Genomic DNA, 20062 nt, shown 5'->3' with positions numbered 1-20062 from the left:
TTTTCTTTCCTCCTTTCTGCTTAGGCTGGTCTGTGGGAAATGAAGTGATAATGACTGGAGAAGCTGCTGGGTAATGGTCACCAGGGTCTCTGGTCTGCTGTCGATTCAGTTTGACTTAAAGCATTTTCAAGTGCACTCACTATGTGTAGTTGTCGTCACTGATAATTGATATCAGAGATCTTCCGAACCGTCTCCCAGCAGCTTCTGTCGCAGATGATTTTTGGTTAATCACAAGCTGCACATAAGCGATGCTAATTCGTGTCTTGCTGCTCTTTGTCTTTCTGCTGTGTGGCTCATGAACATCTAGCAGGATTTAACTCGTACACTGGAAACTCATCAGGAGTTGTAGGAACAGGAGAAGTATACAAGGACCCGAGAGACAAATGGACGAGGAGGTGAGCTCTGTTTTATTTATTTTTTTTCTTTCTTTGCCACTTTTAGTCATGGGTGGTTGTCTCTGTTGTAGCAGTCTACATTCATTTTGCCTTAAACTACAGATAATTTGGGTTTAAGTGCCTTTAAAAATGAATTATTCCTAATGACCAGCAGGGGGCAACTCCTCTCGCTCTAAAAAGAAAAGACACCTACTTCTCACTTGACTTAATGTCTCAGTAAACGCTCCCCTGGTGAGTTTATGGTCTCGGTTACTATTTTTGAGTCATTAAATAAAAAAGGATGTTTATTTTGTAAATGATCATCTTTATTTTGGAGGGAAAAGTCAAGTTGGTGCTCAACTATAATAAACCTGCATTATTTCTTCTAGTAAGTTTCTGGTTTTAATCTTAATTTTGCAGTCAAGAGCAGGAGAACTCGATCCCCAGCGATGCTCCGGAGAGTCTGACCTTCAAGGAGCGCCAGCGCCTCTTCTCTCAGGGGAAGGAGGTTTCCAACAAGGTCAAGGCTTCTCGCAAACTCATGGAGCTGGAGAACGAGCTCAACACCAAGCAGTAGACCTGAGCCTTTCACCTCCCAGCGCCACCTTAACGCCGACGCCACCGTGATAAGGTGCTCCTGGGGGACAAAAACATCGAGAGAGAGAGCCGGCGCTTGCTCCCCCTGACACTGACCGTCGCCGCCCATTTGTTTTCCCCTCTCTCTCTTTTTGCTTTGACTTAAATCATCGAATAACTGGACCACTCTTTTTTTTCTTTCTTTTTTTTTTCTTTTTGACGTAGCGATATCAGCAGAAGAGATTTTTATGGCTTAAAAATCTGCTTCCCCTTCGTGTTAAAACCTGTTAAAGATGTATAATGATAAAGCACTGTAAAAAAGTTTTAATTATATCTAGTGAGAGTCCGAGAATCACATGACAGAAAGGGGATATATTTTTGTTTGTAAATTTTTTTTTTTTAATTTTTTTTTTTTTTTTTTTGGGGGGGGGGGGTGAGAGATTTATTCTCTTTTTTTTTTCATAGCTAAGTGAAATTTGAACAGTTTTACAGTTTTATTTTATGCTCTATTTTCTGTATCATGTTGTTTTTCAATCTTTTAATCCCTCCTTGCCAGCAGGAACGCCCAACGTTGAACTCCACACCTTTTTATTTTATTTTTTTATTTTGTTTTTTTAATTAAATTCTCAGCGAGTGGAAACACTGTTATTTCATTCTATAGCGAAAAGGTGTGGGACATCTTTTTTTTTTTTTTTTTTTCTGTTCTTCTGTGATTTTGTTTTAGAAAAACTCTGAAAAGGTTCTTCGGGAAGGATCTTTTAAGTGCACAACATTACTGTAAATACTTGGGTCCACTCACTCTTTTACTACTGTAGAAATCTGCCAGGAAACTTTAAAAAAAAAAAAAAAATCTGCAAAACTAATGTGATTTAACAGCCCACCCCTCCTCTTCGCTGCCACCAGAGTCACATTTTTACGTGTTTCTCCCCTTCCTGACTTCTACTTTTATTTCCTTTTAACCAGAGTAGTCGTGTGAGATGAATTTTTCGCCCTAAATTCAAGTCAGAAAAAGGAACTTGTTTTGTTCACCCACAATGTGATTAATGTTGGTTTTCACAGTAATATTAATATTGACAATAATATAACAAAAAGGAAAAAAAATGCAGCTACTCTTTAAGTGCTTGTTTGCTTTACAGATATTTATTTCAAACCTTGTGGAAAAACTTGCACAACGACTTGTTTTATTATTAAATATGTATCTGCAAACTGTTCTGAGATTACATTCGGGAACTCTGTGGTGATAAGAATAACAATAATATTAATAATCTGTGGGTTTTTCTGCTTTAGAGACAGAAGTGTTCTGTTTTTACACCAGCTGTAGTAGGAGGGAGCCAGGTGTTTCACAACATGACCCAATTGTACAAATATACACAACGCAACACAACACACAAGTGCAGTCTCAAAAACTCACTCACCGCCACTGCTGATGTAGAAATGAAGCGCACTTCAAACCCCCTCCCCCAAACTTGTGACGTTTCAGATGTATCTCTCTCTCCCTCTCCTGCAGTTTGTTTGTTTGACTCCATCCTGTGTGTCGACTTATATATTTTTTCTCAACAGGAGCCTCTGATAAGACATGACGAGTTAAAGACGCTGTTATAATAACTGACCTGTAAAAACACTACAAGATGCTCCCCACACATACAAACAAACAAACACAGCAACAACACCAACTTCTCCTTTTTAGGTTTCAAAATGAACTGAATCATTTAAATGGTTTCATGTTTAGCCTTTTGTAAATCATTAATAAATACAGATTTTTCAACAGTGTGGACTGGAAGCGTGGTCTTTTGTCACTGCGTTTAAAATCGACATATGGTTAGAAACAATTCAATTAATTAAGACTATTACTTAACTAGTTAGGGTGTTATGTATCCTTCACAGCCTATTTGTATATTTATACGGTCACTTTTTGGGTACATCAGCACTTTGTATAGATAGAAAGGATTAAAGACAAGCTATTTATAAAAGCCAGTGGTACATTCAAATGGAATATGAACTGGCGGTGAAACGGTGCTGGGGCATTTCGGGTGTATTTAATCTGGGACAAGTGCTCTGATTTTGGAAGTTGTGTTTGATAAACTATTATTATTATTATTATGTGTTACTACCGGTATTTTAAGTTGTCATTAATGATACAAAAGGTAACTATTCGTAAAATATTCCACCAGATAAAGTCGGTGTAATATACTTGATGGTTAAAAATTAAAGGGCTTCCGAACTCGCATGAAACGATGGTGTTTTTAAGATTTCTTCACTTATAACATAATTTGCTAATAGTTTCCAGCACATCTAACCATGTACTTGAAAGTATGATCTGTCGATATTCGGCGTATTTTATTTTAAAATGTGTAAAGGTTAACAAAGTTAATACTGTGGCAGATCGTCACTCTTCGGAACTCGCTGAAGAATCCTGACGTTTTAAAGATTTTTCTTTTCGGTTTTGCTGATAATGCATGTACACCTACTGGCGCACGTTTAAAAAAACTTATATGTAAATCGGCCTGCTTATTTTAACGCGTAATCAACTATAGCATAAAAATTGATAGGGTAACTCTGGGAGAGCTCTTCAGAACTCGCCCGGGAATTCTACAGTCATTGGAATCGACACGTTTTTAAAATGTCTTTGCTGTTTATGCGTTTTGCTTTTCGATATTAGTGTAAGGATTGGTACACAGAACTTAGCAGCTGAATCGGCGTTCTTTATTTTCCAATACATTAACAAATATAAATCTAAACCCACCATCATTACATTTGGGAACTCTGTGGTGATACGAATAATAATACCATCATATCACCACCAAAAGCAAAACTATAACGCTCAGCAACATTACACTTCCTGTTTCCTATCATCTTTAGGTGGAAACTAGCGAGCTAACTCTCTGTTAACTTCTTACTCAGTTAAATAAAATAAAAAAATCCGTTTCCATGGATACCTGGATTTCAAACTTAATTTTTACAACTGGTAGAGCAGCCACATTGATCATTTTTATTAAAGACGAAATAATAATTTGGACAGTAACTCGCAGTGATCCTGTGACTTTTGAACTTGAGGCGGAGTTCTGACCCGGAAGCGGTTAATGACATCAGGCTTAAAGACCGGAAAAACACATCTCTGTGTAGAGATTATGAGCGACAGGAGTAAATACGTTTAATATAATCATCTTTGTTTGTTGAAATATATTATGAAAACATGTAACTTTTTTACCGCGTTTGTAACAGAAAACGAACATGGCGACGGTTTATTTCTGTAACGTTAACCCGCGCCAGTGTCCTCTCTCTGGAGGTCTATTTAGAAATATGACACAGAATACACACAGAGCATTATCAGTACGACCATGACGGTATACACAGGCTTTATCACTAAGGTTTTTTTCCCGGGTTCCTAGATGTCAGGATGGCCGAGCGGTCTAAGGCGCTGCGTTCAGGTCGCAGTCTCCCCTGGAGGCGTGGGTTCGAATCCCACTTCTGACAGTATTTTTTTTTTTTCTTTTCTTCCTTCCTTCCCATCATCGCCACAAAATGTTTTCATTACTGTTCTTATCATCAATTTTCACAACGTGATCACTCCAAACTAATTACATTTATTATTGGCTGCAGTTGTGGACTTAAAGATACTCATGAAAATAATAACGGGGTGTACTGTACTTTGTGGTATAATGCCACTTTTATGTAAAATATACTATTTAAAGATAAATGTACATCTCTTTCAGCTGCATTTATTTCTTTGACTCTATTTGGACAGAAAAAGAAAGTTTGTTCCTAGCAGCACTGCCTCATTGAGGAGCTTATAAAAAAGAAATCTTGGCTTGACAGCACCATCAAGTGGAACATGTGTGCAGGTCATAAATTTTTTTTAAAAAACCCTAAATTCCTTAAACACACAAGTGACTGATTGCTGACTAAGACAACAAACAACGTGAGACCAAAAGAACAATCAGTAAAGATTTTATTTTTCACAATGTGGCCTTGACTCAAAACGTATTTAAAATATAAAAAGAAAAGTGTCAGAAGTGCTGACAAGGTAGTGACAATATTTTGTCTTAATCAGGCAATTACTTTTTATTTTAAGTTTTAGATATTTGAAAGTATGTGAAATTTAATAACAAAAACATCTTTTGGTACTACATGTTTAGTCAAAATGACCAGAAACAGAAATTAGAACCAATATAATATTTTTCACACAAACAGCTGTTTAACTTAAAGAACTGTTTAAATTCCTTAAACATCCACAAAATTTTTGTGAACAAGCCCAAACTTATTCTGAGTGACATCGTCCCCTCACATCCCCCAGTGGACTCAAGCTTCACAAGAACCTTCCTCTTCTGGCCCACACTGCTCCTCACTGTGAAGGACCTGGGAATGAGCTCTAAAGGGGCTTTGCTCCAGGAACCTGAAAGTGCCAGAGGTTAAGCACAAAAAATGTGATATTTATCTCACAAATCCACACACATTTCATTGTTCTTTCATTCATTTATTCACCGACTAAAGCACAACTGATATATACGACACTAAGAATACTGAATCGTGGATTTGAAGTCATTAAAAAAACATATCAAAGGACTAAATATGTGCTTATTTTGATCACTTCTAATACACTTTCAGTCAGATTTTAAATTATAAAGCATACCTGAGTCCTAGCATGACATCCACATAGCTGGCATGTCCAGCATCCACCAGCTCCTTGGCAACATGGACACCATCTACAAGAATGTCCACCTTCCAGTGTGTGTTTGACACAAACTCTCTGAAGAAGATCTGGAGGTTCTTCCCATACAAACATTGCTGGAAGAAGACCACCGCCTCATCAGGCCACTGATCATCCAATCCAGCTGGCTTCACACCTCTCAGGATGCAGGAATAAGTGACCTTTGGGAGGGTTGTTATCTTGTCTGGAAGGTCATCCAGCTCAACTGACACTTTGTTTGTTACAAGAAGAAAATCCTCTAGAGACACACAGAAGTCAGAAGGCGTCTTAACTGCAGCAGCAAAGCCAGAATATAATTTGTCCATTTGAACTGGAGCAAAGGCAAGCCGCTGAGGAGGGCTGGTCTCCACGGTTGGTCCTTTTTCAGTGCCTCCATTTTGCTGCAGTGACACAACTTGATGCAACATGAGAAACGGTTTGTTTATGATTATTTCAACCATCCAGAGGCTATCCGCTTCAGAATAATGCACAAAAATCAGCTTGACTTCTTTGCCTATCAAGGGTTTCAGAGTTTCACACCAGTGTCTGTGATCATCGTCCATCTCAGTGAACCCAAGCCTGTTCATCTTGCACAGCACTGCAAGGTTTGGGAATTTCAACAGGTCACTACACTGCTGTCGAATGGAACCAATTGGGATTTCCACTGTTATTCCGTGATCCACCAGGAAAACATTGACATTTTCATCATTCAGGTGCTGAACTATGGCTCTGTGCCACTTGTTGTGACTCTGGACTTGAACTAAGCACTTGAGGCCTTGTTTGATATCCTCTCTTGCTACCATCTTGCACTTGACCAGGCTATCTGCAATGTGACTTTCCAATGCAGTGAGACAGTCACTGGTCCTAAGAAGTCTTACGTAAAAGCAGCCATTACTCTGGACCGACAAAAGCATTCCATTCTCTGAGTCTCTGGCTTGAATAGATGGGGTAAGGGATGCATTTCCAAATCTCTTTGTCGTCTTACTCTTGCTACTCTTGACTCTTATCCTGCGATACCTGTGAATTTTCATCCTCATCGGCACTAACACCTTAACAGATGGTGGTTTAGGCGTGAATGTTTCACCTTTGACAGTAGCCATCTTTCTTTCAGACCTTATTTCATTCTTGCATGCTTCATCTCTTTGGTTATTCTGTTTGTGGGACCTCAATTTCTCATTAGCTTCAGAATTAGGAGACTCATCCTCCCTTTCAGTTACAGGTCCTGCATTAAGGCCCACTTCTCCATCAAGAACCTTAATCTTTATGTCCCACTTGGTTCCACATTGCTCTATGAACTCAACCATCAGTGGCTTCTCCATTACTGCATCAGTGAAAGCCACATCATTTCTGAATGTGCTTGGATCCAGCAGCGAGCATAGTATACTGAATCTCGGATGTGACAGATGCTCCTTTGGTATAGAGAAGATCTTTTTCTTCTCAACGACTGCCGAGTTTCCATAGTCCACAAACTCAACTTTGAAACACGAATTGCCTGCAAAGTTCTTCACAACTGAACGATAAAGGGCACCGTCCTCCTCAAACTCAGCCAAAACAATGTCATTGATTCTTAAGGTTGTAGGCATCTTCAAGGATTCTCTGAGGGTACCTGAGTTGAGAGCTTCACCCATTTTCAAGATGGCAGGTTCATCCTCTGACAGCTGAAGAAAAAAGCTGTAAATGGAGTCTGTGTGGGAAACAAAACACTTTGCCCTAAAGCCTGCACATATCTTTTTGTCAGGCAGCAGTTGGGGTATTTCTTTTGCCTCTTTCTGTTGGGCTTGCTTCTGTTCCTGTCTTTGTTGTTTCACTTGACTGTTCTGCGATTTCACAGAGGCCCGGGTGTTCAATGTGCCCTCATTCTGTGTTCTCACTCTTGTGTTCTTGCTTTGAGTTCTCCCACCAACAAGGCTTTTTGTGTTTTCTTTCTTTTTAGTACCTCTGTGGACAGTGGACAATGTCGAAAGATTTGAATACACTCTAGGATGACTCTTGCTTTTTAACGAAGACTTTGTGTTTCGTTTGCAGGAGGTTTTCTGTTTTCTGTTGATCATCTCAAATCTAACAGCAGTCTTGGGTTTACATGAAAGACTGAGAATGAGCTCCTTCAACTTCTCATTGATGTTCGTGTCTCCATCAAATAATTCGACATCAAATGAACCATCTTCATTCTTTCCAAGTATGACAGCTTTCACTTGCTTGTTGAGGACTGCACTACTGAGCCACTCCTTAACATCTGCATACACATCTTTCTTGGACACTGAATGGAGACAACATCTCACGGCTTGCATGGGCGTGTACAACAAATCTGATGAGTCTCTCGGGATGAACATGACTTTGGTCTTCTCTGATATGCTTGTGTTTCCATAGTCCACAAAAAACACACTGAAATGCAGAGGTGAATGAATAGGATGCACTACACCGCGGTACCACTTGCCATCAAAGTATTTTGCCAGGCACAGTTTGCTTACAACAGCTCTTGTAACAACTTGCATCATGTGTTTACTCTCCTCTGAGATTTTCTTCTCAAGCTCAACAATAATGTCAGTGTTTCTTTCAAGATGGCAGTAGACCTCCCACTGACTGTTAACGTAGGTGACATACATTTGTTCCTCATTTCCTGGGTGTAGATCATGTGAAGAGTAGATAAAAGATTCCGGAAACGCTGCTTGCTGTTGCCTTGTTGACGCCGTCACTCGTGTTGCCAGGCCTTGTTCTGTGAACGTATCTGTCACACTCTGCTGGGTTTGGCTGTTGTAGAGATCAACAACATTGCACAGCCCCTTGTTTTTCACATATAACTGGGAGACAACTTTACATTTTAGAGCTCCAGTGCTGCTGAAGACAAAATCTTTCAGCAACCTACAGCCTTCTGGACTCCAATTCCCAGAGTTCTTAGGGTCAGCAGGTTCAATTAAGTTGTAAAGGCTGCACCTGAAAGCTTGTTCTTCCAAATAAAGAAATTCTGGCATTATTGCTTGAAGAATGTGTTCACTGACTTGGACAGTATTCCCATAATCAACCAACGTTACTGTGACATTGTCTCTCTGTTTTGCAGTGATTAAGGCCCTGTACCATCGTCCATCTTGAGGTGACTTGGCAATGCAGCATGAATCTCCTGACTCTAGGGGAACCCAATGAGTTGAATAATACTGCTGAAGTTTATCCATCAGTTCTTCCAAAGCTGGAACCATGTCTTGAGGCTGGCACCAGAAATCTGATGGAGAGCTGATATAAGAGCAGTTCACAGTCAACTCACACCCAGGCTTGATATTTAACAGCTTGATGCTAGCAAGAAGTTGAGCTTTCTCAGGTTCATTCTCAGGTTCATTATTCAATGCATTCTCTTCTTCCTTAAAAATCTTCCATTGCTCCTTATCCTCAGCGATGTTTGTTTTCACATTACTTTGGAGGCACCTTGTCTTTTCTGTCCTTTTTTGGTCCAAGTGCCCTTTCGGAATGTATTCAGCCTGCTTGGAAGAGACCAGGAGCTCAGTAATACTCTGATTGTTGCCACTTCCCATCTCAAAAAGGTCAACAACAAATTTGTTTTTTCTCATTTGTACGACATGGACTAGCAAGGCTTTGTTTGACACAGCTCTTCTGAAGAAATCAGAGGCTGAACTTGTCCAGATGTCTTCAACAGGAAAAACATTCGAAAGAGTACAACAAATGGCAAATGCCGCCTTGCAGGCAAATGACTCAGGAATATTCTTGATCAGCATGTGTGGCACTTTATCAGTGTTCCCAAAATCGATGAACAAAACTTCAGCTCCGTGCTTAAGAGTGTCTGTCACTACACCCCTGTAAAAATGCATGTCTCCCTCATAAACCGCACAGCACAGTGTTCCAAGCTTAGGATTTAACAGTACGTCTTCATCCAGCTTCACGTGTTCGAAGTGTTCTGCCATCTTTGACATCATTTCTTCAAACTCCTCATTGCGTTTTTGTGTTCTAATCCAGAAATGGTTTGGATTTTGGACATGTTCAACATAGCCCACAAACACGGAGTCTACCTGCACCTCTTCTACCTTCAGCGTTTGCCCCAGTGTTTCGCCCATGATTGTTTCATGGTACAAGAAGCCACCCTGTTCTTCAGCCTCAGAAACGGACTCAACCTTCATGACTGGACACTTTCTGACAGGCTCCGGCTCTTCCACACCTTCATCTTCAGCACTAATTATAGTGACACAGTACAGGTGGTGTTCTTCATCGTATCTAGTGATCTCCACGTGTAATCGTCCTCCAAGTAAGCCTGATTTCAGGAGACACAACTGCTGAGTTTTGATGGCCTTATCCTCATCACTCAGGCATGCCAGAGAGCAAGGGAATGCCATAATTGGCGTTGAATACAATTCAGGTGCCAACCTGTGGATGTTTTCAACTTTGACGGATTCAACGAATCCGTAGTCAACAAATGAGACTCTAACCCAAGAACTGCCTGGGAGAAACTGCACCAAGCCTCTGTACCATCTCCCATCTTTGCTTTTAGCTGAGGACAATAAACCCAGGTTCTCTGGAGTCATCTGAGAACTTTCTTTAGGTCTGCATTCACATGATGCAGCTAACTTCTTTGACATTTCCCAGAGCTCTGCTTCCACACTGGCCATCTGACAGTAAAACAGCCCAGGGCTGACAGCAGCAGTTACTCTCACTTTAGCTTGTGTCCCACAACACAAGGATGGTCCATAGAGTGAAAAAATGCCTTCATATCCCTGCAAACCTGATGGTTTAAAACAAACTTCTTGTCCCCTTGGCTTTTCAATGAGTAAGTCAGGAACCGGCTCTATTTTCTGTTTGAGAGGCATCTCTGTAAGCATCTCTACCAAGAAGAGAAATGTATCAGTGTCCACATATCTCCCAAAGCCATGTGTAACTAAGCCGGTGTTGATGTCAGGGACTTCTAGTAGGAGGACTTTGTGGGGAAGCAGTGCTTGAATGTAACCGTTGATATTTCTGCTGATCAGGCTTGAGAAATACTCCTCAACCACAGAGTGAGAACAACTCTGAAGAAGCAGCACATTAGCAAGAAAACCACAAACTATTTTCGGAGGCAGGATGAACAGGTCATTTGAACAGGAAGAAACGTTTGTGGCACTGACAGTCAACACGTTACCGTGATCAATGAGGAAAACATCAAAGAGGTTGTCCCGTCGTTTCTGAACTCTTCCTCTGTACCAGCGAGCTGAAGTCAAATCTTCCACGAGGCAAAACTCTCCAATATCCACTTCAGCTTTAGTCTTTGGTACATTCTGTATTTCTCCCTGCAAGATACTGTAGTCAAGTTCACATATGGTGAGGTACTGTCCCTGGAAGTGTATCAGGATTGCTTCAGGGTTCCAGTCCAAGTGAGTTAACTTCAGGTCCACTGGCCAAAGGGCGCATGGTGCCGACGGGGATAAATCTTGAGACCTGCAAAGTAAAATGGCTTTCATTATGAACAGTAGTTCATACAAGTACAGATTAAATGGTTACTTTGTATAGAATTTATATTCATGTTTTATGTATTATTTATATATGCCAATTCATTGAAATGTTAAAATGCAAGGAGTCAAAATCACTCTGATATTCCATACCAAAATCTCATTTCCCAATATCTAATAATGAAATGTATCAAAGTATATTACATTTTATGGAAACTCTATAAATGACTAGTTTATTAATAGTGCTAGTTTATATAAAAACCACATTAAAGAATTTTTTTAATTATAAGCTCAAAGATGAATGGTGCTAATCCATATGTGATTACTTTTCTCCTTTTACACAGAACTATTGGGAAATGTTCTCTGGTCCACGTCAGACTTCTCATAACCAAACCACATGCGTGCCACAAAGAGACGCCCTCATTTACAAACAAGCTCCTCGATTTGTCTCGGCTGGTCTTTGTCCTGCCTCTGTCTCACCTTTACTCACCATGCTTACATTCACATTCCTGATTGCTTCCAATCATCCAAATGATGAAAACAATATTGCCATAAACAACAGAGCATAACTTGAAACAACAGATGTTTTTATTTGAGATCCAATATCTGGGACTAATATCACTGAAATTGTGACTCAAAAGCCAGGATTTGACTTTCTGCCTTTATTACACCATGTATTAGTAGCAGTGCATCGTTATGTCATGCCTCGTAAAGTTTTGCATGGCTTATACGACTTAAAAGCCCTAACAATGACAATCCCTTCTCTATCAGCTTCTTTTCTTCTCTCAGTGTAGCACAATGCTCCTTATATCTGAAATTCTGTTTCTGAAATTTGTGCAATTGAAAGGCTGAACAATTTAGCTTTGCCATTTTCCTGAAGCTAATTAACAAAGAAGAAAACATTATAAAACATCAAAAAAATATGTTCTTTTAAATACCCAGAATTTTCCAAACTGTGTATCCCCTGCATAGGAGCATGAAGTCAGATATAATACTTTTACATAATGGTTTTACACATTTGTGATGCACTTTAGAAAGAAGTATAAAGATCTGGTTTTCACGAGATATAAAGAAGAGATAGCTGTTGAATTTCAGTGAATTTGTTAGCCGTGGCTTCACTACATGATATTGTAGTGTGTTTTGCTTTATTTTGTACAGAATGTTTATATTATAATATATTTTTTCTTTTTTTCCTCTAAATGATTTTCTGCATATTGTCTATGTGATCAAAATAAATAGAAAAAGAAACAGAAAAGCACATTCTTACCTTTCAAGATCAGATCCCAGTGTGGACTGCATGGCAGCAGAATAAGGAACAATTGCATCCCAAAATAAACCTGTAGGGAGGGGAAAAAAAGCCTTAATTCGACAACTAATATATGATTTAAAGCCAGGCTTCTGAGGTTATTATCAGGTACAGGTATTTCTCTCACCACATATATATACATATATGTTAGGGGTGCAACGATACTCGTATCGGTATTGAACCGTTCGATACAGTGCTTTCGGTTCGGTACGCATATGTATCGAACAAATATTTTAATTTGTTTTTTCAACTTCTCTTCTGACGATGCTGTCTGTGTTGAGAGCTCAGTGGATCTGCGTTCGACTACTCCGCCTAGGCTGCACTGTCGAGCGCAGATCCACTGAGCGCAGCGCAAGCTAGCAAGACAGAAGCTAAGCTGGAAGATTGTAAAAGATGTGAAAGATCCCGCTATGTAACAGTCAATCATAAGCAAAATACTGAGGTTCAGAACACATAAGGAGGATGTCAATATATAAAGACAGACGATAACAAAAAGAGAAGCTAAACACAACAGAGCTTCTAAGAATATAGAGCGTACATAACACAGTACAATATCTTATAGAACTTCAAAATTCCAAATAAAAATCAAGAGAAACAATCACAGCTCCCAAGCGAACTAGACGAGAGGGAAGAATTATGTTCTCTAAACTGACAGAAAAATGGCAAGGAAAGAGACAGAGAGTGGGGACTGCTGTCGATACATAACTGTGATGGAGCTACAAAATACGCAGTTTTTAACCAGTGAACGCGTTCATATCATTTCCTAATTCAATTCCTCTGTAACAAGGAATTGTCATCCCAACTTGCACCACAAAAGAATTCCAAAGACCAAATACCATGAACACTCTTTCTGGCTGAAACACAATCGAGATTTTCCTGACATGATGTGAGAACGACTCTGAATACACTAGCACAATAGACAGCAAACTGGCCTTTCTCACATCATGGCTTATACCTGAGCCACGGCTTCTCACATCATGTGCTTGTCAATGAGTTGTGAGGCAAAAGTAAGGGCGAACGCCTGGAGCTACCTAGAGGGGGGGGCCAAGAGTCTGAGAGTGAGCTTAGACTGTCCAATGCTGCATAATACGCACCGATGCAGAAAGATTGACCGAAGGCCCCCCTGGTGAGGGCGACTGCAGGGCGGACAGAGAGGGATCTGGCATGCCTACAGGCGCACCATCTCAAGAGGCAGCACTAAACACCGAGTCACCAGGAAAAGAGCGTGATCACAGGCCTTCTGTGATCTCGAGACTCAAAGATGTGTGTTTGTGTGTGAATGAGAAAAAGAAAGCCGCGCCTCCTACACAGCAAGTGCTCTGGTCAGAGAGCAACATGAAAAACAGGGAGAGAGCGTGTAAAAAAGACACACAAAAACGGCACAGACAAGAGCAGCAGCTGTTGGAGTGTAAGCTGTGTTTGTGCATGCATGCGTGCGCGTGTGTGTGTGTGTGTGTGTGTGTTGTAGTGTGTGTGTGTGTGTGTGTGTGTGTGTGCTGTGGTGTGTTGTGTGCTCATGTGTGTCGTGGTGTGTGTTGTGTGTGTGTAACAGACCCCCATGCACGACGACAACGGACGCATCATGTGCCTCCAGACTACAGTTTGAGGATCTTTACTGGCCTCAGGTGTATGAGGCAGAGCAAGGCAGAGAGATACCACGGGGACAGGGAAGTAGATTATGGATCCACCTGTCAAAAGCACGTTACTGAAGATATATTATTATATCTCCTCTCGCTGCTTCTTTTCCTCTTTTCCTGGAAGATATATAGGTTACATTAAGCGACTATTAGGCTTGAACTATAAAACGCTGCTCCACAAATCTGCTAGTTCTCACAGCACAGAGATGCCCGAACATGTTATTCTTCATTGAGTAACAAACCACAGGCACAGAAATAATAAGGAGAGCGAAAAACTGGAAAGATGGAAGGAAAGTGATGCGGAGGATGAAAAGAAGGTACATCTTTTAATATTTGGGCCTGTTTAAAACTGCTGAGATCGATGGTTTCATCAATAAAGGAGGGCAAAAGGTTTGACTTGGTGGCAGATCGAGGTTCAACCGTCAACACTCACATCTGCTTCAGAGCAAGAGAGATGGGAGGAGGAGATGCTGAAGCAGCATGATTGAAATCACTGTGGAGTGACTTTTAATGAATGTCTGCTCTTCTTAAGTAACTACAGCAGCTTGATATACGTGTAAATGCTGCCTCACAACCACACAGCAAAAGTAAGACGGGCAAAAAACTTTGTTTGACCAGCTATGGAAAATATTACGTGAGAGATAAAAAGCATTTGGCTACTGAAAGGGTAGCCTCATGCTTACGCTAAGAGAGATATAACTTAAAAGTAAAATTGGAATATTTAGCAGAACAGAACGGAAAAAAGTTAGTAATGTAAAAGTATTATATATCATAATAAGAAGGCATACAAACCCATTACCACGGCATGCCACCACATCAAATCCCCTGCCTGCCTCGCATGGTAATAAACTGAATATACTGCAACATTTCAATACAAAGCTCAGAAAGTCCGAGATAATATAAGCTATTATACACAGGTTGAAATCCTAATTGAGAAACCATGTCTAAAAGGCTTTTAAATTTGATCCCATTTCCGTCATTTCTTCCATAATTGCTGTTCTTCTCATTTTCTTTAATGTAGGATGATCTGGTTAACTGTGACAGGGGTAGCTAACAGAGTGATGAGTTACACTTGAGGTCGGAGCCTCTGGCACTTCACGCGAAACCAAACAAAATCATTTTCCTTCCACTCCCTCGTGTTGTCTCCCTTTCCCTACATCTCTGTGCATCTGATTGTGTCGGGGAGTAACAGAGATATTGTGATAGCAAGAAAGCAGATGAGGCATCGGGTTCACATCTAAGACAGTAAATCAATACTGCTGTTACAGTAATACATAAAAAAGTACATGGTCAACAAGTTGAAGATGTAGTAAACTGATAACAAGATGCTGATTGGTTGCTTCTCCACCAGAGGGAGACATTTTTTTATTCAAATATGAATCTGTGAGATCAGCACAGCCTGTCGAAACTGACCTGTGCCGCATGCTACTGCCCACCAAGTGATTGCTAATCCAGATATATCAAAACATAAAGGAAAAACAGCTCCAGTGGCAGATTTGCTCACATACACTCACATTCACCTGTGAGTAATCCACTGCCACTGAGCTCATACCCTGAGCTACTGCAACCACAGGATTTTTCTACAAATTAGACGTTATTTAATATCAAGGTCAGGAAAGGTTGAGTGGCTCAGACAGACAAGAAGGGAAAAAAATCCTCTCATAATAATTTAAATACTGATGCGCGGCCTTCAAACCATTCAAAACTGCAAAACCAACAAAGTCAACAAGCCTCCACTTCTTTCTAAGCATATTTGCATTCACAGACGCGTCATTGAGGAAAAGGATCACTCAGCAGGATGAGGAATAAGACGAGCCTTTGTAGTCAGAGACTCTTTTAAAAGCAGACAATAGACCAAAAAGCTGCGGCTCTCTTTCACACGCGCTCGGAATAAGCAGAGGCATGTTGATTCAGTAAATGCACAACACTCGAGACGCATCCCTCAATGTGCGCCGTAACGCATCAACATCGGCGACTTTGTTTGAAGCTCGCCACTTTTTCAGGTTTCAAAAAGCTTCAAATGCCACCAGCTGACCTCAGCTGAGCTGCAGAGCTATGCAAAGATGGCTTTTATTAATGTGATTCATCTTCTGTGAACGGCTGTGTGACCACAACAGAGGAGCCCCGGTGACATCTGATAGGCTGCAGAAAAGGCCACTCTCCATCTAGAGAGGATGAGTCACTGGTGCTGTGCGCTCGGCTCATCCCAGAGCAAAAGACACACAATGAAAGTCAATGACTTTTAGGGTGGCACAGTCAGTACAGTCAACAGAAAACTACGCCTTCACTGTGGGATATTAGAGGATGACAAAGAGCACCAGCACACTTTGATGTTCCAGGATGGAGTCTGATGGCAGTGTAAGATATACCACAATAACCACAACACAAAAACAAAACAATACAGACATACAGGGAGACCGGGCAACAACTTGTGTGTGCGTGTGGAAAAATGTACGTGTATTTTCGGCTCATGGTTCATCCCAGTTTGCAATTTATTTATGAGTCATTTCCAATAAGAAGTTATTTCTCTTTATGGGATTTAATTGCATCTGTTGACACATTCTGGCGTGTCGAGTCGAACGGACTCAAGATTGCTTTATGCTCACAATTAAGGAGAACATTGTATTTACTGGGGAATAAATCACAAATTGCAAGCCCATAAAAACAGTGTTGCCACATGCTTCTGCCTGATTATGTCCCTTTTTTTTAATACTTAGCCTAAAAATCAAAAAGTTACTTTTAGTGTGCCTTTATGTAAATCACCCAGAAACGTGTTCAAACACTCCTTTAAATGGACCCGGTAATAAATTAGGTCTATTTAACATGTGACCTGCTTCCTCTCAGGCTGTAAACTGAAAGCTGGTTCAGTCAGAGTTATCCTTAAAAAAATGAATGAATAAATGAATGAATGGACTTTTAAGCTGCTGGATATAGAGTGTAAAAAAACTTGCCTTTAATCTGTGCAAGACGCAGCACTGCACACACTTTTACCCACCTAAAGTACTTACTCACCAAAATCCACTCACTGCAGGGCCGTCGGGGGGGGTTGATAAGAGTTTAAAATAGTCTTATTTTTGCTTTTCTGGCATGACAAACATCCACACAAGGATGCTGCCATTATCACACGGCACAGAGCTTCCCAAGTCTCTGCTGGGGACGTAACTGACAACCAGACCTATTTTTTATATGCTGGGACATGAGCGAGCCGGCAGCTCAGAAAAACACACGATCAGAGAAGTGTCACAAAAAAAAAGATACCGTAAGGCAAACAAATCAGACTTTGCATCAAAACACGAGCAAACGTGCAGCAAATGAGTCTGGAGCGCTGCTGCGATTTACGAGGAGATTGAGACGAAGCACAAAAGTGTTATTCAGTGTGCGTGAGTGAGCACCTGCCTGCTCCCATTTACAAACCACCAAGTAAAGCCTTTCATGTATGTGTGTGTCTGTGTGCTTTTGTATGTGTTAGGGCATGTTTAAGCGCGTCTGTATGATGGTGGTACCTGGAGTTCATATCTGGCTGAGCCATTATAAAGTATCTCTTATCGAAACCTTTCTCTGACTAAGTTTTGACTTTCTGGATTGCCAATCTGGCAACTGCAGCACCGTAAACACCAGCAGTGCGACCACCTTGGCCCGCAGATGACCGGGGGGGGGGCGGGAGGAAAGAAAAGCGCTGAGATGTTTTCTTATTCCTTCTGTCTTTAGTTTCAATAAAGGGGGCATTGTTTCAAACTGAAAACAGTCGCCCACTCTGAGGTGTTACGGAGGTTTGCTCTGGCTCAGGGTTTTCTCAAACAGAGACGGGGAAGGGGAGAGAAATGTGATTTATTTGGAAAGGAAAGGAAAGGAAAGGAAGGAAGAAAGGAAAGGAAAGGAAAGGAAAGGAAAGGAAGGAAGAGAAAGGAAAGGAAAGGAAAGGAAAGGAAAGGAAAGGAAAGGTTCTGCAGTCGTGAGTCGTCCATCCTAACATGCACACTCTCAATACAGACACCAGACAACAAATAAGCATAGCACAAAAAAAAACTTTAAAAACTGAGTCATGACGGCTGGGAGAAAGCTGTTTTTAAACCATGCTTTTCTGCACTCTGGGACCCGAAATCTTCCTCCAGAAGGAAGAAACTGAAACTCACTGTTCAAAGGGTAGCTAGCTGTCAAGAAAAACCAGAACAAACCCACCGCTGTAACCATCTGGCGTACAGGGATGCTGTGTTCTGCTGTGGTTCACCAATCAGCCTGTTAAGATCTCTTAACAATTTGATTGGGAGAGTTTCTGTTTTCTACAGATAAATATTCAAACCACGACACCGAGGGGAAAGGATAAAACAGATCGAGCAGAAGCATGCTGAAATAAAACCATCGTGGTTTTATCGGCGTGGAAACGAGAACGCTTTCTCAAACACGAGAGTCTCTGGTCCCCATTTTTGCACGCAGCTTCAAAGCTTGATTTAAAATTCAGCTTTGAATCAATGATTGTTCCAAGATATTTATAACACCAAACACATTCTACAATGGAACCCTTAATGGACGTGGTCGCTTGTGCATGAGTACACGATCACATCTTTTGTCAGAATCATCGTTGAGTGGGACGCAGCTGGTCACGTGATCCTGAAGACTTGTCTGCAGACTTTAAAATGTCCCTGTTTTTTCAAACCTGCTCTGACACATTTGTGCACAAGATAAATAGCGAGGGCGAGAGCACGCATCCCCGACTGGACAGGGTCCCATGTACCCGGACTCTTTGACTTCAGCTTGTTAAAAAGTCAAGAATCCAGCCCACGAGATTTTTATTCATGCCGAATTGTTCTAAAAGCCATCTTATTAAAATACGAGCCTGAACTGTGTCGAAGGCTGAACGGTGGGCTTTCCCACTGGTGTTTAACAATCAGGTTCAACAAGGTTACTGTGGCATCGTTCACTCCTTTGGGTGGTCTGTAAATAAACTGCATGGAGTCGTGCCTGTGCTCAGTTTGCATTAAAACCCCTGACTTCACCAGTTTTTCATGCATTTTCTAAAGTCATTTAAAGTTTTGAGATAACTAGATTTAGGAACAGCAACTTTCCATACAATAGGTACATAATGTGCCTGCAAAGACTTATTAAAAATGTAATGAAACCCAGTACTAAGGAAGGTAAAGGAGCATTATGACAGGATAAATTAAGACAGATTAATGGATGGAATCAGGCTCAGCTTGCCATCAGGCCTTATCTCTGTTTACTTCCTCCTCCACATCTCGATATCATTCATATATATATACATATATATATATATATATATATATATATATGTTATATTATATATATATATCAGATATATATATAATTCTATATATATAATATATATCCCAATTATTCATATCATATATATATATATATATATATATGATATATATATAATACATATACATACTATATATATACTACTATATATACATAATATAACATATATAATATATCATATTACATATATATAATATATACATATATATACATATATACTATATATATTAATATATTGATATTATAATTAGTAATATATATATATATATATATATATTGATATATATATTTATGCTATATAAATTGCTATATATATTATATATATAATATATTATAATATATATATATTAGCTATATGTATGTATATTATATGTATATATATTATATTATATATATCATATATACCCAATCTATATTATATATATATATATATATATATATATATATATATATATAAGCTATATTTTAGTATATTATAATATTATATATATTAAGGGTGGGCCATTATATATATCATAGTATTATGATATATAATATATACTACATATATATATCACATGTATATATATATAATATGCATATATATATATATGCTATATATATATGATATATATATGTGATTATGTGATATATGATATATGATGTTTATATATATGCTATATATATTGATATATATTTATATATATGCTATTATATATATATGCATATATTTTATATATGTGTATATATGTGTATATATGTGTATATATATGTGTATATCATATATATATATATATATATAT

The 20062-nt window shown here is 39.6% G+C and overlaps 2 protein-coding genes and 1 non-coding gene across 3 annotated transcripts in view; 2 read left to right on the top strand and 1 right to left on the bottom strand.

Annotated features, from left to right (window-relative positions):
- The window catches only part of afdna (afadin, adherens junction formation factor a), a gene marked incomplete in the record, with an annotated part of 132374 nt that extends 129654 nt beyond the window's left edge, over window positions 1–2720 (top strand). The window contains 2 exon segments of the mRNA XM_042222731.1: window positions 311–395; window positions 795–2720. Of these exon segments, the coding sequence (XP_042078665.1) occupies window positions 311–395; window positions 795–951 (242 nt within the window).
- A 58-nt stretch (window positions 2721–2778) lies between these two features.
- The window catches only part of tdrd15 (tudor domain containing 15), a 30444-nt gene continuing 13160 nt past the window's right edge, over window positions 2779–20062 (bottom strand). Inside the window, exons 2-4 of the mRNA XM_005930467.3 lie at window positions 12325–12394; window positions 5581–11046; window positions 2779–5343 (exon numbers count right to left, since the gene is read on the bottom strand). Coding sequence (XP_005930529.1) covers window positions 5250–5343; window positions 5581–11046; window positions 12325–12356 — 5592 coding nt within the window. The 5' untranslated portion in view covers window positions 12357–12394 and the 3' untranslated portion in view covers window positions 2779–5249. The remainder of the gene's footprint in view (window positions 5344–5580; window positions 11047–12324; window positions 12395–20062) is intronic.
- On the top strand, window positions 4342–4424 carry trnal-cag. Its single transcript has one exon. It is a non-coding gene; the product is annotated as a tRNA-Leu (tRNA).

Source organism: Haplochromis burtoni, unplaced genomic scaffold, assembly GCF_018398535.1.
Source record: "Haplochromis burtoni strain Fernald_Lab_line unplaced genomic scaffold, NCSU_Asbu1 Contig_93, whole genome shotgun sequence".
NCBI classification, from domain to species: Eukaryota; Metazoa; Chordata; class Actinopteri; order Cichliformes; family Cichlidae; genus Haplochromis; species Haplochromis burtoni.
This window is presented reverse-complemented; position numbering and strand designations above follow the sequence as displayed.